The sequence below is a fragment of the Cyanistes caeruleus genome, chromosome 11 (assembly GCF_971803275.1).
Source record: "Cyanistes caeruleus chromosome 11, bCyaCae1.hap1.1, whole genome shotgun sequence".
Lineage (NCBI taxonomy): Eukaryota > Metazoa > Chordata > Aves > Passeriformes > Paridae > Cyanistes > Cyanistes caeruleus.
This window is the reverse complement of record NC_141711.1, coordinates 19,400,784-19,420,075: the sequence shown is the minus strand read 5'-3', so window position 1 is coordinate 19,420,075 and position 19,292 is coordinate 19,400,784. Positions and strand designations below refer to the sequence as shown.

Genomic DNA, 19,292 nt, shown 5'->3' with positions numbered 1-19,292 from the left:
ACTGACCTGGTTGCTGCATTACAACTTTGTAAGGCACATGGTTTTAATAATGCTCCCCTCATATATTCAGGAACACCTGCCCGCTCTATAGCTGCAGCCGCTTTATCAATAAATGCTCCAAATGGCTCATCTGGCCCTTGTTTAATACCCATATAAGATGGAATACCTCCTGGCTCCTTAATCCGATCACATGCAGCTTGCACTAACCGCATCCCTTCTCTCAACTTGTCTAGCCCCAGAATAGCTTGTGCTTCCACTTGACTATATGCTCCTAATCCTGTAAGTTCTTCCAAAGTTAGCCCATGCAGTGAATCACCTGCCTGTCTTTGCACATTTACACTTTCTTGACAATAAGCTTGCCACTGTGCATTAAACAACAACTGCTGATTGTTATGAATTCCCTCAAGAGAGTGATCTGGTTCAATCAGAGAAAAGTTTTATTAATCACAGCAAGCAAGCAATAAGCAATAGATCAGCGCTGGGTGACAGGGGAGCAGGAGAATTCCCGCTCCACGCAACTGCCGCGCCGCTGGTTTCCGTACTCCCCCTTTTAACCCGGCTTCCGGGTTACGTGTCCTTTCTCTGGCGTCTCTGCGCATGTGTCTCCGGTTGCTAGGGGGTCTTTTTTCTGCCTTCTGGTGGTCGCGGGATGAAGATCATAGGTCTTCCTCAGTCTTATCCTTTTGACCTTTCTTCACTGTTTTCTGTTAAGGCTTATCTTTGGTGACTTTCTGGAATTCAAGAAAGCTCTCAAGGCCGTTAGAGATTTATGCAAGTGTCAGCAGCAACCTTCAACCTCATCCTGATTCCACAAAGCATAGTTTTGCAAAGCATCGTAGCTACATGTTTAGGCGAACAAAAGGGTCTCTTGCTTATCACACTGATGCTGACTAAGAATCAATTTCATAATACTCCTACAATCTGCAGGCAACAAAATCTGTGTAGCCCACAAATAATCAATCCTTTGTCTAACCGGTTCACTGGTCACTCCAAACTGACTGACTGTAGATCGCAACTGTGCTAACCACTTCCAATCTAAAGCTGTCATTTGAGCTTGTATTCCTCCCCGTTGAATCGATGCAAAGGTTACGGGACATGCTACTTCCAATACAGCGTCTGCTATTTCCTGATCACCCTCTTGCAAAATATTCCGTGCCAATGCAGCCCATGTCTCCCTTCTTTCCCGTGCAATAGCCTCACCTAACTCATGCCCTACCTCAGGATTTCTCATAGGGGAGGGTGGTAACGGTGCCGAAGGCTCCGTTCCAGAAGCAAGGTTAGTAGGTGAAGGAATTGAAGATGGCACAAAAGGATTAGTAGCTGCGGCAGGGGTCAGTGACGGCGCGGGGCGAGTCAAAATTACTGTATTCGTGGCGGGTGGCAATGGACATTCATTCATTCCCTCTAATAATCTATTTTTTGACATAGCTGCAGATGCCTTTGTGGCAGCTGCCTCTTCAGCCTGATACTGCAAAAGAACATTATGAACTGTCTGCCACAGTTTTCCCATTTTTTTAGCAGTTCTATCATCATTTAAAAGAGCTTCCCACAATTTATCTCCAAATTTTTGCCACTCACTTAATTCATGGACTGTATGGGGATTCTGAAAACAACCCCAGGCATACCCATAAGCAAGAAGTCCAGGAAGCTCCTTGCACAAATCAAAGTCTTTAACCTGTCGCTTTTCTAAAAAGCAGGTAAATAAATCATACGCTGCTTGCCTTTCCATCTTACCGTCAGCGCGCGCTGTTGCAGCCCCTACAAAGTTTCAGCAGCACCTTACAGCAGGACTCTTCTATAAGGACGCCTGGGGTGCGGCAACGCTGCTTTTTGACCAGGACTCTCCTGTGAGGTTGCCTGGAACACGGCACAGCTGTTGCGTTTGGCCGTCCTTGCTGCGGAGGACCCGTCCCCTGACACCAACTCCCTTGGCTGACTCCAACTCCTTTTTAAGGTCCCAAAGATCCCAAAGGTCCCTGCTGTTTGGGTGCCTTGATGAGTTCAGCGGAAGAAATGCAGCACTCAATATGAATGATCAGCAAGTCTCATTTATTGGTAACTCTAAAACCACTTATATAGCATCAATAATTAGGCTCATACCTAGTGCAAAAGCAAGCTCGTTATTGGATATTTTCATTTAAGGTCAACTCCACCTAATTCCACATTCCTGTGATCGCTCACCTATGCTGAATTCACATTCTTCTGATCACAGCGTCCTGTTCTCAGTTAACAGTTATCACTAAGGTCTTCCTGACTTTGCAGCATCTCACACTAACCGAACTCTACTGTCTAATTCTTTCCCAGCTAACTGCTGCATGGGAACATGACCTTTGCTAGCTAGCCATTGCTCTCTACAGTTCTAACAATGTAATGCTGGGATTTGATACAGTTGCCCCTCAAATACCCCAGGTAAAGGGAGCTGAGTGCTTCGATTCCACTGAAACCATGAGACAGTATCAAGACAAGTATGCTGCTATGAAGGAGCACTCTTTTTTTTCTGCCATGGAGAGAGAGGACTTGCACGTGGAGGAGACCGTGGTGTTCCTGCACAGGGACTCACCCCTGACCAGAATCATGTGTGACAGGGAGCAGGAGGGCTCTGATGGCAGGGAGCCAGGTGAGGGCAAAGCAGCCCCTCTCACAGCCTGGCCCAGGGGCTGTCGGGGTGGCCAGCGTGAGGCCCAGAGCAGAGGCCAAAGGAGGCAGGAGCTGCTCAGCCAGGCCAGGGCTGGGAGCCTCCTTCCTCCTCAAGTGGGGCCCAGCTGGGCCAGGGGGCAGCTGTTGGGAGCCCCGTGCCCGCAATGGCCGCTGCTCTCCAAGGCCTCCAGCCCTGCCCATCAGGCAGGCACGCAGGCAGGGACAGAGCAGCCCTTGGGGTCGATGCTGCGGGCTGAGAGTCCCACAGAGCTGCTCATGCCCGCTGCCATTGGCTCTGTCCCCTGCAGCATGCCTGCTGTGTCGCCGTGCAGAAGCTGACCCCTGTGCTTCTCCAGGCCCTGGCAAGTGCCCCTGTGCTGCTCCTGTGCTGTCCAGGGCACCCACGGGCGTTGCTCGCGCCTGAGAGCGACCACAACTAGCGGGGAGTGTGACAGCTCTGCTGGTCTGGGCTCGGCTGTCAGGCCAAGCCCCTGGGGCTGGGGGCAGTGTCCTTTTGGGCTTGGCAGAGCCCGTAGGCTTCTGGAGGGCTGGGGGCCCTGCTCTGGCCCAGCCTGGCCCAGGCCTGGGAGGCCTTTGACATTGCTGATTGCCCTCACAGCCACCAAAGCTGAGCCAGAGCTCAGTGGCCCCAGCCTGACCGGACAGTCCGGACTGGAGCCTTCCCGTGGCTCCCCGGAACCCGAGAGCATCAGCGCCAGATCAGAAACACTGCCTAACCGGGTTTGTCAATATGTTTTCCTGTTAGATCCCTTAAAGGATTTAAAAGGTAAGGTTGTTTGGCAGCTTCTTCAAGGAACAAATATGACACGATTCTTTTCAAGAAAGGGTTTATTAGTTTGGGTTCAGTTTCCCTATGGAATTCTTATGCTTCCTTAGACGATCCAGAAATTAATGAAAATCTAACATATTCCTAGGAGAAGTTTTTGAATCCACTACTTGCAGAAGTCTCTAAAGTCACTGTTTCTCTTAAACACTTCCCTTACATCTAGTTAGCTAGCTGCTCCTGTAACAGAGAGAGATGCAGTGGTTTACTTGGCTGGACATCACAACATCATGTTACACACACCAGTATACCAACACCCATTTGTTCCCTGACAGTTCCAAAGCTTCAGGCTCTTCTGGAGGTCCTGAATTAATTTTGCATGCACATCCATAGCCGTGTTCCCTCCCCATGCTCAGCATTCAGCCACAGCTACCAGGGAACAGATGTTCCATACTCACCTCAAGCAATAAATCTACATATGTCTTCCCAACCCACTTTCTCTTCACTGAGCTCTACAGATCTACAAAAAATAACTTTAGGCCCTGTGCACAAAAGAAAACACAACACCAATCAATAGGGTTCAACTCTTCTGATTCGGCTCCTGCTCCCAACAATCATGAATGAACAACACAATAAAGTCAGAAGCTCTATCCTCCACGTCCCTCCTATTCTCTTGCCCCCCACCACATGTTGGCTCCAGCAGAAATGTTCCCTACTGCAGCCTGGTGTACTAAGAAAAATGAAAGGCAGCAGCTGTCTCCCTGAACATGCTGCAATCTAAATTGCAGTGAAACAGCAGCTCTTGCATTAACTGCTCAGCAGCAGGATCCCACAGCTGGCCCCAGAAGCGCTGCCTGCCAGGGGCTGAGATCTCCATTCTGATACACCCTGCAAATCAGACGGGCTGGAAGATTGCAGGGCAGTAACTGTATGAACACAGCCATACATTTCATCCGTGTTATCTAGCAAGTCTCAAGAAACAAACGTCATTTAAGCCTGTCTTGAGACTATATTCTACAAAATAGAACAAGCAATTGTTTTGGTGGCCTGTGTAATTTTTGGGGGCTGTGTATGGGTTTTTGTTGTTGTTGTTGTCTTTGTTTTTAAATCGAAAATTCACTGGCTTCAGAAGAGCAAGCCCCAGATTCATTAGGATGAAGAACCGCACGGACATATGTGGCTGACAAGAACACTCGGCATGTCTAACAGTAACACCAGAAAGACAGGAAAAAGTTAAAGGAGATAGACCTACCTGAAAGAATCCCAAATGTCTCGCTAACCTGTCTAGTGACTATTTTTCTGCTAAGCTCTAAACGTTCCTATAGCTATGAGGTAATTATCTGAAAGAAAGGAAAGGCAGAAAGCTGCTCAGCCTTTATTTTTTACCAGGACTGTCTCATGGGATTCTACCACAACTTTGACCACAAGAAAGGATGGCAAATTTTGACTACAGAGCATTCATAACCAGGCAGCATTTTTTCTTCCTTACTCAAGTCCAGTAAGGGTTTAAAAGGGAAAAATATACAAAAGGGGACTGAAGAAGTTGTGTCGTACCTCTTAGGCGTGCGTCATCTATGGAGAAGAAGAAAACTCTAGCACTTTCTGTGCGTGGTAGAGAAAGAACCCTAGACAAGTACAAAGGGGTTTTAGCATCCTAAAAGGTCCTATCAAATCCCATGGGCACGAGTTATTGCTGTAGTGCCTCAGAGAAATGGGATACACGGAAGAGCTTTCCTGCATAGTATGCAAATAAAGCCTTCTATAAAAAGACCCCACGTTTGACACAAAAACTGACTGTGTCTTTGCCTTGTGGCCAAACTCAGTTTGGGGTTGGCCAAACCAAAACAACCCAGTCCATTTCTTGTGCTCAGCTTCTCTCTCTTCACATTCAACTTCACATCCAATGGGCTGCTGGGACTCTGGACTCCACACAGCACCAGTGGTTTTCCAAGATGACTTTCCTTGCTCAGAGGTGTGCAGTGTCAGTTTCCCATTTCCTCAGTGCTGCCACTAATATTCCCACAGCATCCAACTACTACAGCCAAGTAGACAACAAATACAAATGGAACTTGCCTTTCTTGGTGCTTTGCAATTTCTGACATCTCCGGCTCATCAGCACCCTCAGAAGTGATGTCTTGGAAATGTGAATCCTCTTGCCACGTGACTTTTTCCGGTTTTATCGTTCCAAGTATGTGAGGCCCTGCAAAACCAGCAGCAAAAGAGAAAGAAAGCCAAAACCAGATTATTTCTCTGCTTGCCAGGAAAAATTCCTTCTTTCAAGTGAAATATTTATACCGGGAAAGACAGATTTAGGAAGGACAGAATCTTCTCCTCCCTGATTTCCTGAGCTGTAGCTCTGCTCCAGGATCTTCCACTTTCTTCTAGGCATCTCCTATGTATTCGTAAATATTTATCATTGCATCCAGAAGACAGTGAATAGCTCCTGAATACAGCAAAAGTGTGGTGGGCTTGTTGCTTTGTGTTGTTGCATTTTAGTATTTTGGATAACTCGGCACGGCTTCCTTTCATTCCTACCTGACTGTGACTTGATTAAATATTCCTTCATCTTCATTTCATAAGGCCTCATTTTATCTGAGGTTAGGACACCCCAATGATCCTTCAGTGTCATTCAGTTTCCTTTTTCTGAAGGTCCAGGAATAGAATTTGGTAACTAACAGAATGTTCATGGAGCTTGGGGTCAACTCCAGGATTTTGCTTCTCCCTCTACCTTAACACCCATTTTCCTTAAAATCCTCTTGGGCCCTAGGTAACTTGGTATGACTGCTGTGTCACCTTTTTCCTTGTTTGAGAAGTTTAGGGCACAACAAGAAGCTTTTTCACCACTCTGCAAAAATCCCAATGCCTTCTCAAGGCGTGCACCTCGAAATTCCTGAGATGCAAGCAGGAGTTAACTCTCATTAATCTCCCACAACCTTGGCAAGTAGAAATGAAGATCAAAATACTTCTGCATAATTACTAACTTCTGCTGCTGAAAATCCTCTGGATTTAATCCTCTGGATTAAAATCCTCTGACCTTCTTCACACCATATTGCTCTACAGTGCCTGCCAGAAGCTGTTCCTTAGAAATGGCTCCGTTAGGAGGGTTCTGCTGTTACCTTCTTTGATGCCCAACTCCTCTGTGTCTTCAAAGAAGGAAAACTTGAAAGCACTCGACTCCTGAGTTCCGTCGTTTTCAGGCAAAGGTCCCAGACGTTCGTCTGGGGCAGAGTCCTGCGCATCCTCTTGGTCCCAGGCTATTTCCACTGTCTTTTCCGGTTTGACCTTTGAAGGTCCAAGCAAGTCTTTTAAATCAGCAGCAGTGTCGCAGTCGATTTCTCCAGACACTTGAGGCAGTGTCTCACTCTCTTCCTTCTCCCTCTGCTTTACTGAAGAAAGGCTATACTGAAATGAGATTGATCAAGGATAGCAACACAGCCCACGGCCTTTTCAAAGACAGCTTCCCTAAGAGCCACCTTGCTCGTCATGTCTCCCTAAACGTATCCAAGCCATTAAGGACTGGTTCACTTTCAAGGGGAAGCAGTGTGGAAATATCTGTCTAAAGGCAGCAATGAGTGTCCTTTTTAATTAGCTATGTCCTCAGGTGGCTTTTCCCTTCACAATACATGGTAACATAGAAATCAAGGATCACAGAAATGCCAAGAGCTAATCTGGGTTTTCCACAGACCTGCAAATCTCAAGGTCCCTGTACTCACCCTTCTCACCTTCACTTACAGCCACAAACAGAGGGACTAGAAAGAGAAGATGACACTACGTGCTGCTGTTAGAGGTCCGAGTTGAGGCCCGACGTGGCTGGCGGGAGCGGTTGCTCCAGCGCGACGTCCCCGACGGTGTCCCCCTGCGCCTGGGCCTCTCAGCACTGGCTGCTGTCCTCCTGCTCCCGTCCTGCCGACTCCTGGACCGGACAGGTCGGTTTGAGGCCCGACGTTGCAGGCGGGAGCGGCTGCGTCTGGGGGACGTCCCCGAGGATGTCTCCCTTTGCCTGGGCCTCTCAGCATTTGCTGCTGTCCTCCTGTTCCTGTCCTGGAGACCGCTGGACTGGACAGGTCGATTCGAGACTTGACGTGGTAGTCGGGAGCGGCTGCGTCTGGGGGCTGCCTGCGATGGTGCCTCCCTTTGCCTGGGCCTCTCTGCCCTCGATGTTGTGCTGCTGCTCCTGTCTCGGCGACTCCTCGACCGGGCAGGTGGACTCTGGGCCTGAGCTTCCTGGCGGGATCGGCTGAGTCTGGGGGCTGCCCGCGATGGTGTCTGCCTTTGTCTGGGCCTCTCTGTCCTTGATGTTGTCCTGCTGCTCTGGTCACAGTGACTCCTTGACCAGACAGGTGGACTTAAGGCCCGAGCTTGACAGCAGGGGCAGCTGCATCTGGGGGAAGCCTGCGATGGTGTGTCCCTGGGCCTGGGCCTCTCAGCCCTTGGTCTTGTCTCGCTGCTCCTGTCACGGCGACTCCGTGACCGGACGGGTCTATCTGGGGCCCGACTCTGCTGGCGAGAGCGGCTTCGCCTGCGGTCAGGCCCAGCACGCCTGGAATGGACCCTGTCCTCAGGGCCCATGGAGCTGCTGTGTCTTGGCCTTGATGTGCTTGGGCTGCTGCTGTCTGCCAAGGATGAGGCTGCACGCTGGGGGCTGCTGTGGCTGCTGGCCTCTGGAGATGGAGAACGGGGAGCCAGAGCCGATGACACCGGGCTGCTGGTGGGGCTGATGGCCTCAGATTCTGAGAGGCCCTGAGAAGATTCCAGTCCTGACTGTCCGGTCAGGCTGGGGCCATTGAGCTCTGGCTCATCCGTGGCAGCTGTAAGAGCAAACAGGAATGTCCGAGGCCTGCCAGGCCTGGAGCAGGCCATGCCCGACCAGAGCACTGCCCCCAGCCCTCCAGGAGCCCATGGGCTTTGCCATGCCCAGCCTGGGCACTGGCCCCAGCCCAGGGACACCCGCCTGCTTTGCCTCATACCCGTGCCGAGACCAGCACAGCTCTCACACTCCCAGTGGGTTGTCCTCACTGTCAGGCCAGAGCAGCGCCTGTGGGTGCCCTCAGCAGCACAGGAGGAGCACAAGAGCAGCTCCCAGGGCCTGGGAAAACAAACGGGTTGATGGCACTGAAGACAAAGTGTCCCAGCATGGGATTGTGCAGCCCAGCACCACTGGCTCCTTCTGCTTTCAGCCCTTCCTGAGACACTGGTTCCCTGCAGAGCCCCGGGTGCAGCTTCCCAACTCACCCCTCTTCCTCTGCCTCCTCCCTGCCTCCTGGGTAAAGGCATTCCCTGGCATTGCACCTGCTGTGCCTCTCTCCTAGATCCGCAAAGGCATTGTTGTCTTCCCATGTTGGCCCTCTGATGGAGAAAGGAAAAGCTGATGTGTTTCTTCTGCCCTGCCCTCACGGAGGTAACAGGGTGACCCTGCTCTTCCTCCAATGCTTTTCCAAGTCCCCTGAGAAGCGCAAGTCCAGACTCCCTGGATGGGGCAGGGCTTGGACTGCTGGGGCAGGGCCTGGCACAGCACAGCACTTGCACCCTCCTGCCTTGTGAGCCCCGCAGAAGGACACCAACCTGATGGGGGTGCGGATCCCCATGCGGAACATCTCCACAAGGAATTCCTCACTATCTCTGCAGAGGGGGCAGCTGAAGTACAAAAGACCAGCGCGCATGGCCTGTCCCTGCAGGGCAAACAGAAGCAGTGTGAGCCAGGCCCTGGTGCTGCTGAGCACCTGCTGTGTCCCAGGCCTGAGGGCATGGCTCCCACCTGGAGGCAGTCCCTGTGGAACCAGGCTCTTTTGCACGTCGGGCACACGATGGTGTTGAAGGTCATTCTGTCCTCCACTGGCTCCATGCAGATGGGGCATTCGGTGCCCGGCTCTGGAGTCACCTGCACCATCTGCACTGGACGGTGTTCAGGGCAGAAGGACCTGGGGACAAAGGGATGGGCCTAATGAGAAAGTCTTGGTCCTTCCCCAAGGGTGGCCAGAAGGGGAGAGGAGCTACCTGTATGGGGCAATGTACTGTGTAACACAGCCGCCCTCCTTGGCACAGGGCAGGTGGAACCATCTGTTGCAGCCTTCCTTGCAGCACAGGATGGTGGCCCCGCTCTGGCCGCAGACGCAGCAGTGCTGGAATGAGCCAGGCAGCCCCATCAGCGGCAGCCTGGGGACCTCCCCAGGCAGCCCCAGGGCTGCAGGCAGAGAGCAGGATGGGGCCGCTGCTGGCGCTCAGCCCACAGAGCCAGCTGGTGAGGGGAGCTCCTGTGCCAGAGGCTCCACGGAGCTGCTGGGAGCCAGACTTTGTCCCACAGCCGGCTTCATGGCCGGCCTTCCTTGCTGGGGCTCTGGGCTAAGCTCTGGCCAGCCTCTCCTGGCACAAATCTCCCTGCTCTTTTGCCAGGCCCTCACCTTCCATGCCGCCCGCCTGACTGCAAGCTGGATATCTGGAAGGAGGAAACCCAGGAGTCCAACACATTTTTTTGCTTGCCGGAAAAGCAGCGTGGCAAAATACTGCAGAAAATGGGAAGAGCTGATGAGGACAGGGTGGCAGGGACTGCCCCTTGCAATGCTGGAGGGAGTGCCCGGAGCCACTCACCAGGCAGAAGATGTGGGCATAGAGCCCGTATTTCTCCTGTTTGTCGCCGCAGGTGTCCGGGTCAGCCTCTGCACGGCGACACAGCAGGCATGCTGCAGGGGACAGACACAATGGCAGCGGGCGTCAGCAGCTCTGTGGGGCTCTCAGCCCGCAGCATCGACCCCAAGGGCTGCTCTGTCCCTGCCTGCGTGCCTGCCTGATGGGCAGGGCTGGAGGCCTTGGAGAGCAGCGGCCATTGCGGGCACGGGGCTCCCAACAGCTGCCCCCTGGCCCAGCTGGGCCCCACTTGAGGAGGAAGGAGGCTGCCAGCCCTGGCCTGGCTGAGCAGCTCCTGCCTCCTTTGGCCTCTGCTCTGGGCCCCACGCTGGCCACCCCGACAGCCCCTGGGCCAGGTTGTGGGAGGGGCTGCTTTGCCCTCACCTGGCTCCCTGCCATCAGAGCCCTCCTGCTCCCTGTCGCACATGGCGGCTGTCAGCGCTGAGTCCCTGTCCAGGAACGCCGCTGTCTCCGCCAGGTGCTGGTCCTCTCTCTCTGTGGGAGGAAGAAAAGTGATGGGAGTTTGGAGAACAGGCCCAGAGCTACGAGGGTGCTACTCCCTGGTCAGCCCTGCGTGAGCCCTGCTCCTGTCCGCCTTCTGCTCCCGTCGTCGCGCTGAGGAACACCGCCGTCTCCTCTGGATATTCCTGCGCTGATTCTAGGAAGGGAGAGGCAGGTGAGCCTGCAGCACAGGCCCAGAGGCCCGAGGTGTGGGGCCCCTCTGGTCCCTGGGCAGCTGCTTCCCTGCCTTACCTTCTCCTCCCGTTGCCAGGTCGCAGTGACACACGGCCTGAGCCCAGCCTTCCCTTTTGGGGCTTTGGTCGCACGCGTCACAATGGCCACTCTGACATCAGCATCTTGCTCCCAAGATTCACGCAGCCATGGCCTCACATGCCCGGCAGCCACTTGAGGCCACCCCCTTGGCAACCGAGGTTCTGACATGGTTCCAAGCCTTTGGTCAGCACGGAACCTGGCCAGAGACTCCTGCAGCAAGTCCAGGGTCCAATCCCAGGCTCCAGGGCAGCCATCGAGGGTGGCACTGTAGGCACAAAGGTGCTGTTCAGGCACGGCCACCCCAGGGCTCCTGCCCCTGGCAGTCGGTTGCCCAGAGAGCTTGTGCAGAGTCTCTTGCACTGCACAGATTCCAAACCTGCTCTTGGTGCACTGACATGTTCCTCTAGACCTCTCGGCAATAAACTGAGATGAACCTGATTTCATGCCCGTGCTGATCACTGTTGGGAACAGTGTTTATCAAGCTGGGGACCACGTCAGCTGCCTCCCAACCGCAATTCGCCTGTCATCTAATAATCTAATAACTTTGACATTTTGTATTAAAAATTTAGTATTAAGTATTAGTATTAAGCTCCCGAGAAACATCATCTTTTACACTGACTCAGCGGAAACCCAGAGAATTCCTTGGGAGTTTTCTGTGTACGTCTGACTGGAGAGGTTTCAACCGTCCTTGTCTCGGTAGTCCAAACCAGGAGGATGTTTTTCCCACAGTAAAGGAACGTTGCTAGTTTGGTCCAAGTTTTCCTTCTAGCAAATATATTGAAAAAACACAGCTTCCCTAAGCACTGCCTTGCTTTTCATGTTTCCCTAAAAGTATCCAGGCCCATGAAGGAGTGGTTACCTTTCAAGGGCAATGTCTGGGTTGACTGCTTGACACTGTCTCCCCTGTCATCTGCTCAATGCCCAGACCTCTGTCCTGCAGCTTTAAGCTAGGCCCAGGGGATGGGGGGAAACCAGGGGTGTTCTTTTGGCTGTCTGTTCAAACACAGGTTCTCCTCCACTCTCAGCATTGATTCTTTCCCAGCAGAGATAGGGGGAGTTAAATTCTTGCTTGTAGCTAGCTTCAGTTTTGCCAGCTGAGGCAAGAAGTTGCTCAGGACCGCATACAGCCTCTCTGTACACCCTTCATTTCCCTTTATTATGGTAAACCACCGCAATAACCTGATCAGAGATAGCCCTTTAAGGACTTTAAACGGATTGCGGCAGTTCGGCCAGCATCTTGGCTGGATCCCATGTGAGATCTTGCTTCCCTTTTCTTTTAGCCCTCTGTCTCGCCCGTCGATTCAGTTGCATCGAACCATGGGGTGTTCCATCTTCTCGGCAGCAGGGATAACTTTCAAGGAAAGACCCTTTTTCTCGAGACTGCCGTTTTAAGAATTGCTCCCAATTTTTATTTTTTACCCCTGGAATATCACACCTGACTTTTGTCAGTGTTTTGCGACAACGTATTGCAATTATTTCAATAATATATGGTAAAGGGGTATTAGGATGATAACAATAATTTTCCGGATTTATCCCAAAAGCATAAATCTCCCACCATCGATCAGATCCTTTTTCAAATTGTCCTGTTTGCACACCTTCCTGTAATGCAATCTCAAGTCAAATTTCTTTCAAACTTGTAACACTCTGTGCAAATCCCTCTTGGCGATCGACCCCACTTAGAATGTGTCTACCACTTTTCTTTACACACTTTACAAATGGAACATACAAAAGGATAACATTCACAATTTGGTACTGTACACAAGATTTGCATGTGAGAGTTCATCAGGGTCTCATCTCTATGTTGATGGTAGAGAGCGGGAAGTATTTGCTGAATTTTCTGGATCAGCTGAAGGTAAATCACTGGGATCAGCAGGTTTAGTCCATCGGCTCGGCACCCAGACAGGCCGTGTGGGGGTAGGCACACAAAGATAACCACGTCCCTGTCATGGTTTTAAACTAATAACTAAGAAAATTACTTACTTCTTGCTGTGAGATATGGATTAGAACAAGAGCAAAACAGGCATACAACTTAAAAGGGAAAAAAAAGAAAGTTTATTGACAAACCACAATAATAAGAACACCAGAATAAACTTCCAGAACAACCTTTCCATCCCCTATCTACCTGTCGTTCCGATTGGGAACGGCTAGAAAGAACGACACTGGACTCTCAAGGGAGTCACAACACGAGAATTCCTTAGTTTATTGCTTCAGCTCTCTCTTATAGACAAATACGTGGAAAGTACAGAAAAGAAACTCTTATTGGCTAACAAAGTGCTACATTACCATCATTGGTCAGGGGCACTCTGCCCCCCTGACTGTCTCCTTGTCGTGGTTTTAAACCAGTAACTAAAAAACTACTTATTTTTTTGTTGTGAGATATGGATTAAAACAAGAGCAAAACAGGCTTAAGACTTAAAGGAATAAAGACAGTTTATTAACAAACTACAAGAACAAGAATACCAGAATAAACTTTCAGAAAACCCCCTTATCTTCCACATTTTAACTATTTCTCTGTACACATGACAACATAGAGACAAATAACTTTAGGATTCTGGTGGTTAAAAACAGTCTTAATTCTTGCTACAGTCTTTCATCAGTCTTTGCAGAGAAACAGAAGTCTCTTTCTGTTAGCTTACGGAGTTTCTCACTAGAAAACTATTTTTCATCATAGTTTTCTATTTCTCTAATGCCAGCTGCCCGGAAATCTGTCATTAGATCTTCTCCTCCCATTTCACATCTCCAAGGTGTGTATGGGTCACAGAGTTTAGGAATCTTATTTTTAAGGATAAGTTATTCAAAGGCAGAAGTCTTCTTCATTTGTCTCTGTGAGCCTTCCTGGAAAACAGTTTTCTCTTTGCCCCCAAAGCTTCAAAATCTTCACTCAACTCAATTCCAGCAACTCACAGTATCACAAGTACTCTCTCTCTCTCTCTTCTGCTCAAAAGTTACACTTTGAATATCTCATTCCTCCTAATACTCTTATCATGAATTAAAGGAGTCTTTTTATACTATTATTGTCCATCTCCATAGCTTTAACAGAAAGATATTTCAGCTGTAAAGCATCTCCTTATTCTCTCTTTCTCATTTAAACTTAACTCTTTTCTTCACTGTCTTTGGTGGTTCTATGATGTCTCCTCTATGTTGATTGTCTCTCTCTCTGTCTTTCTGAGAAAAGGAGTAATCTGTATGTTTATCCAGGTAGTAAAAGAATTAAAAGCTTTAGGAAAACTGCAAGAGTTCATGGTGTTAAGTTTCAGTCTAGCAGCAAAAACTGAAAACCAAGCTCGGCCGGCCAGCGCTGCTTCTCTTCTCCCTCCCCCCCCCCTCCACCCCGCGGCCTTGTAGGCCTGGAGAGGGGGGGGAGGAGGCCAAGACAGAGCCTGCTACCTTGTCCGAAGCCGGAAACCAAAGAGAGCAAGAGAATTCTGTCTGTACTTCTTAAGGGGGTGTTTACAAGTTGAATTCACTTTTTAATGGTCAGATCTGCTGTCAATTCTTGAAAATGACTGGTAATTGGTCAGGAGGGAAAAACTCCCATCAGCCACCAGCAGCTTCAACTTCCTCTCCCTCCAAGCTGTCTTAAAGGTAAAGCTACCCCATGACATTCCACCCCTTCAACTTGTAAACACTTACTCAAAAATCATCAATTATATTCAATATACAACTTAAAAAACTAATAAATTGACAGAAAAGAAGAAACAAATATTTACTACTTTCCACCCCTAGATTTTACTATCACTGCTATATAAACTTAAGACAATCATGCTTTGCTCTTACTTAATCCTTTATCTCACAGTAACACTATTAATATACTAGTTTAGATTTGCTAATTTTCATTTTCCCGGCCAACGCACCAATTAAATGTCGTGGTTTTAAACCAGTAACTAAAAAACTACTTATTTTTTTGTTGTGAGATATGGATTAAAACAAGAGCAAAACAGGCTTAAGACTTAAAGGAATAAAGACAGTTTATTAACAAACTACAAGAACAAGAATACCAGTATAAACTTTCAGAAAACCCCCTTATCTTCCACATTTTAACTATTTCTCTGTACACATGACAACATAGAGACAAATAACTTTAGGATTCTGGTGGTTAAAAACAGTCTTAATTCTTGCTACAGTCTTTCATCAGTCTTTGCAGAGAAACAGAAGTCTCTTTCTGTTAGCTTACGGAGTTTCTCACTAGAAAACTATTTTTCATCATAGTTTTCTATTTCTCTAATGCCAGCTGCCCGGAAATCTGTCATTAGATCTTCTCCTCCCATTTCACATCTCCAAGGTGTGTATGGGTCACAGAGTTTAGGAATCTTATTTTTAAGGATAAGTTATTCAAAGGCAGAAGTCTTCTTCATTTGTCTCTGTGAGCCTTCCTGGAAAACAGTTTTCTCTTTGCCCCCAAAGCTTCAAAATCTTCACTCAACTCAATTCCAGCAACTCACAGTATCACAAGTACTCTCTCTCTCTCTCTTCTGCTCAAAAGTTACACTTTGAATATCTCATTCCTCCTAATACTCTTATCATGAATTAAAGGAGTCTTTTTATACTATTATTGTCCATCTCCATAGCTTTAACAGAAAGATATTTCAGCTGTAAAGCATCTCCTTATTCTCTCTTTCTCATTTAAACTTAACTCTTTTCTTCACTGTCTTTGGTGGTTCTATGATGTCTCCTCTATGTTGATTGTCTCTCTCTCTGTCTTTCTGAGAAAAGGAGTAATCTGTATGTTTATCCAGGTAGTAAAAGAATTAAAAGCTTTAGGAAAACTGCAAGAGTTCATGGTGTTAAGTTTCAGTCTAGCAGCAAAAACTGAAAACCAAGCTCGGCCGGCCAGCGCTGCTTCTCTTCTCCCTCCCCCCCCCTCCACCCCGCGGCCTTGTAGGCCTGGAGAGGGGGGGGAGGAGGCCAAGACAGAGCCTGCTACCTTGTCCGAAGCCGGAAACCAAAGAGAGCAAGAGAATTCTGTCTGTACTTCTTAAGGGGGTGTTTACAAGTTGAATTCACTTTTTAATGGTCAGATCTGCTGTCAATTCTTGAAAATGACTGGTAATTGGTCAGGAGGGAAAAACTCCCATCAGCCACCAGCAGCTTCAACTTCCTCTCCCTCCAAGCTGTCTTAAAGGTAAAGCTACCCCATGACACTCCTGCAAGGAGAAACAAGAGGCTGCAAAACAACACCTGCAAGGCTGTTTAGTGTCCCTGAGAATTGTTTTAATTCCTTCTCATATTTTTCCCAGGATACTTTCTCAAGCAGCCTGAGGAGCCATGCGGCCTGCAATTTGTACAGGCACTGTAGTTCAGATTTAGCATCTATATCTACCCACTATTCCCTTGTTCACATGACAACAGAGACAAAATCTCTGGAACTCTGATGGTTAAAACAGTCCCAGTTCTTGCTAGTCTTTTCACCAGTCTGTATAGAGAAACAGAAGTTTCTTCCTGTTAATTTATGGAGTTTCTCACAAGAAAACTATTTTTGTTATAGTTTTCTATTGCCCTAATGTTAGCTGCTCAGAGCTGCTATTATTAGAGTTCACTCCTCCCATTTTCACATCACTCTGATGTATGTATGGGCCATGAGTCTAGAGATAGCATTTTTAAGGATATGTTATTCAAAGGCAAAAAAAGTCTTCTTCATCTGTTTCTGTGAGCTTCACCAGAAAACAGTTTTCTCATTGCCTCCCAAGGCTTTAAATCTCTCAACAGTTTTCTCATTGCCTCGCAAGGCTTTTAATCTCCCAGCACTTCACTATACTATAATTACTCTTTACTCAAATTTACACTTTGAACACTATTCCTCTCTAGATCTTATATCATGAATTAAAGGAGTTCTTTTCAGGACTTCATTGTCCATCTCCATAGTTTTAACAGGGAGATATTTCAGCTTAATTAAAGCATCTTCTTAATTCTCTACCTTTCTTGAAGCTTCTTTTCTTTCTTGTCACTGGTAGTTTATAAAGTCTCTTTTCATGTTGATCTTTCTCTCTCTCTCTCTCTGGATAAAAAGATTAATCCGCAAGTCTCATCTGGGTAATGAAAGAGTTAACATCTTGCCCAGGCTTTTGTAGATGGTTCGGAGATCTCTGCCGAACAGGAGCTGGAGCCGTCTGTGATGGAAAGTTCCTCATGGCTGCTCTGGAGCGTGTAGTCGCTGTTCCAACCCACTGCAAGTCCAGGGCCTCTCTCTTTCTTCACTGGGCAGTTTCTAGTGAATTAGTTACAGCAAAACCTGCAGCCGAGCCAGAGATCGGCTCGGCCCGGCCCGGGCCCGAGGAAAACCTTCCCTGGGCCCCCCCATCTCCCGGCCGGGAGACGGGGCAGGCCCGGCCCCATCCCCGCCCGGCCGCATGGCCTGGGCAGGGACGGGAGGCCTGGGGCTCCGCCACCCTCCACAGCCAGAAAACAAAGAGAACCCAGAGAGCTCTGCTTTTACATTTTAAGGTAGGGTTCACAAGTTGATCCCACTTTTCAATGGACTAAACTGCTGTCAATTCCCAGCAATGACCGATAATTGGCCAGGAGAAAAGACTCCAAGCACTTCCCAGCAACTCCAACACCCTTAAAGGTAAAGTAACTCCATGACAGTCCCCAATACAGTACCTTGCTGGGACCTCCCCACAGACCTGTTTTTGGATCTTTATAGCGAACCCATATTGGACTTTGAGTTTTCTCTGCTTCAGGTGCACTATGATGTACTGCTGCAGGCAAATCACTGTTTCCAAAAATACACAGAAAATTTAAAACAAATAAACAGCGTAATAATTGTTCTTGTGGATCTTTGATCTCCCTACATTTATTTGGATATTGTTTTAAGCTACCATTTGCTCGTTCTACTATTGCCTGACTTGTGGGGGAATGTGGAATCCCTGTTATGTGTTTGATTCCCCATGATTGCATCACCTGCTTAATTCTACTACTACAATAAGCAGGTCCATTGCCTGTTTTAATAGAACGTAGAACTCCCATGACTGCAAAACAATTTACTAAATGTCGCTCAACATTCCGTGCTTTCTCGCCAGATTGAGCTGTAGCCCAGATGTAATGACTATAAGTATCGACGGTGACATGTACATATTTAACTCTCCCAAACTCTGCAACATGAGTAATATCCATTTGCCACAACTCATTAGCCTGTAATCCTCTAGGGTTTACCCCAAGACCCAATCCACTGCCTTGAGTATGAAAACTACAAATAGGACATGCTTTGACAATAGCCCGAGCCTCCTCTAATGGTATCGGAAACTCCCAATGGAGACCTTTTGCATTTTGGTGAAAGATGGCATAATAGCCATCAAGCAATCTAGCATGAGCTTCTCTAGCTAATATCTGTGATGGGACAGGGCTATTTTGGGACAGTGAAGCCAATCGGTCTGCCCTAGCATTTCATTCTCCTAAACCCACATGCCATTTGTGGCTACGAATATGGATAATAGCAAAGGCAGCCATCCTCAATTTTACTGCTCTTTGAAGTTGCAAAAACAGTTCATATAAACAAAGGTTTCTTACTTCCTTTATGTCTGCATTTTCAGTACCGTCACTCACTCCTGCAACGTATGAAGAATCAGTTACCACGTTAACAGGACCCTTAAACTGCACCAAAACCCAAACAACAGCGACTAATTCCAGAATTTGTAATGTATCCTCCTTTTGAGCTGGAATAGGATGATGGTTCCATTGTCCTTGTGAATCTTGCCATATAGCAGCAGCTGTACGAGATTTCTTTCCAGCATCAGTGAACACACTTGATGCCCCTGCTGTTGGCACAAATGATCGTTTGGGCTTCTCAATCCAATTCTGCTGGCCTATCCATCGTAGTAGTATTCGAGGCAATTCCTCAGTACTGCCCACACTGCTGTTGTCAAGCAATGCTTCTTGCAGTGTCGAACTGTGAATTAAATACCAATCTAAAGTGTCCTTTTTTATTGCTATCTGAATTTCAGCTGGATCTGCACCCATAATTTGCCACAATCGCTTCCGCCCTTGTTTTATCCAATTTGCTAAAATTTCAATTTTTTGAATTAAAGTATGTCTCTGTTGTAGTGGTGGCATCAACCACTCTAATACCCATATCTCCCCTGTTTTCTTCTGTTGTTGCATTAAGGCGCCGATGAGATGTTGAGGTCCAAACCATACAGTAAGGTTAATGTCCAAGTCTGGATCTCAGCTACGAACAACACCTGTCTGGATACAGTCCATTATTTTATTGAGAGCTTCTTGTTGTTCACTGGTAACCTGTATAGGTGCTGTAGGATCAGTACCCTTTAACAAAGGTCGTAAGGATTGTAAAAGCTCATTAGGAATACCCACAACAGGTTTAAGCCATTGTAAATCTCCTAGCAATCGCTGAGCATCATGAACAGTAAGAAGTGACAGGTTTAATGACAGTTTCTGAGGGGCAACATACTGCTCAGTTACAGTCCACCCGAGATATTTCCATGGGGATGACAGCTGTATTTTCTCAGGTGCAACAAGCAGT

The 19,292-nt window shown here is 48.2% G+C and overlaps 1 protein-coding gene across 4 annotated transcripts; it reads right to left on the bottom strand.

Annotated features, from left to right (window-relative positions):
• Nucleotides 1-3,468: 3,468 nt before the first annotated feature.
• Nucleotides 3,469-10,850, bottom strand: LOC147651073 (uncharacterized). 4 transcript variants are annotated; one of them, XM_086845633.1, is made up of 16 exons: nucleotides 10,796-10,850; nucleotides 10,427-10,700; nucleotides 10,007-10,098; nucleotides 9,820-9,921; nucleotides 9,416-9,540; nucleotides 9,177-9,339; nucleotides 8,984-9,090; nucleotides 8,654-8,767; nucleotides 8,389-8,507; nucleotides 7,144-8,229; nucleotides 6,538-6,818; nucleotides 5,495-5,621; nucleotides 4,976-5,046; nucleotides 4,674-4,761; nucleotides 3,880-3,963; nucleotides 3,469-3,661 (listed from the first exon to the last, which is right to left on the bottom strand). In XM_086845633.1, the coding sequence occupies exons 2-10, from the start codon at nucleotides 10,467-10,469 to the stop codon at nucleotides 7,190-7,192; spliced, it is 1,905 nt and encodes a 634-aa protein (XP_086701759.1). In that variant the 5' UTR covers nucleotides 10,470-10,700; nucleotides 10,796-10,850; the 3' UTR covers nucleotides 3,469-3,661; nucleotides 3,880-3,963; nucleotides 4,674-4,761; nucleotides 4,976-5,046; nucleotides 5,495-5,621; nucleotides 6,538-6,818; nucleotides 7,144-7,189. The 4 variants fall into 4 exon arrangements, with proteins under 4 accessions (XP_086701759.1, XP_086701757.1, XP_086701758.1 ...); XM_086845631.1 differs by having other exon boundaries at nucleotides 6,538-6,823; nucleotides 10,796-10,834; XM_086845632.1 differs by lacking the exon at nucleotides 4,976-5,046 and having other exon boundaries at nucleotides 6,538-6,823; nucleotides 10,796-10,829.
• Between the last annotated feature and the right edge of the window lie 8,442 nt (nucleotides 10,851-19,292).

What these genes read in the sequence shown, in the direction of transcription:
- LOC147651073 (XM_086845633.1), bottom strand. Translation starts at nt 10,469, where the DNA reads ATGTGCGACAGGGAGCAGGAGGGCTCTGATGGCAGGGAGCCAG. An exon ending in TCAGGCGGGCGGCATGGAAG is followed by an intron (nt 9,541 to 9,819) that starts GTGAGGGCCTGG and finishes GGCTCATTCCAG; the next exon opens with CACTGCTGCGTCTGCGGCCA. An exon ending in GGGATCCGCACCCCCATCAG is followed by an intron (nt 8,768 to 8,983) that starts GTTGGTGTCCTT and finishes TTTCTCCATCAG; the next exon opens with AGGGCCAACATGGGAAGACA.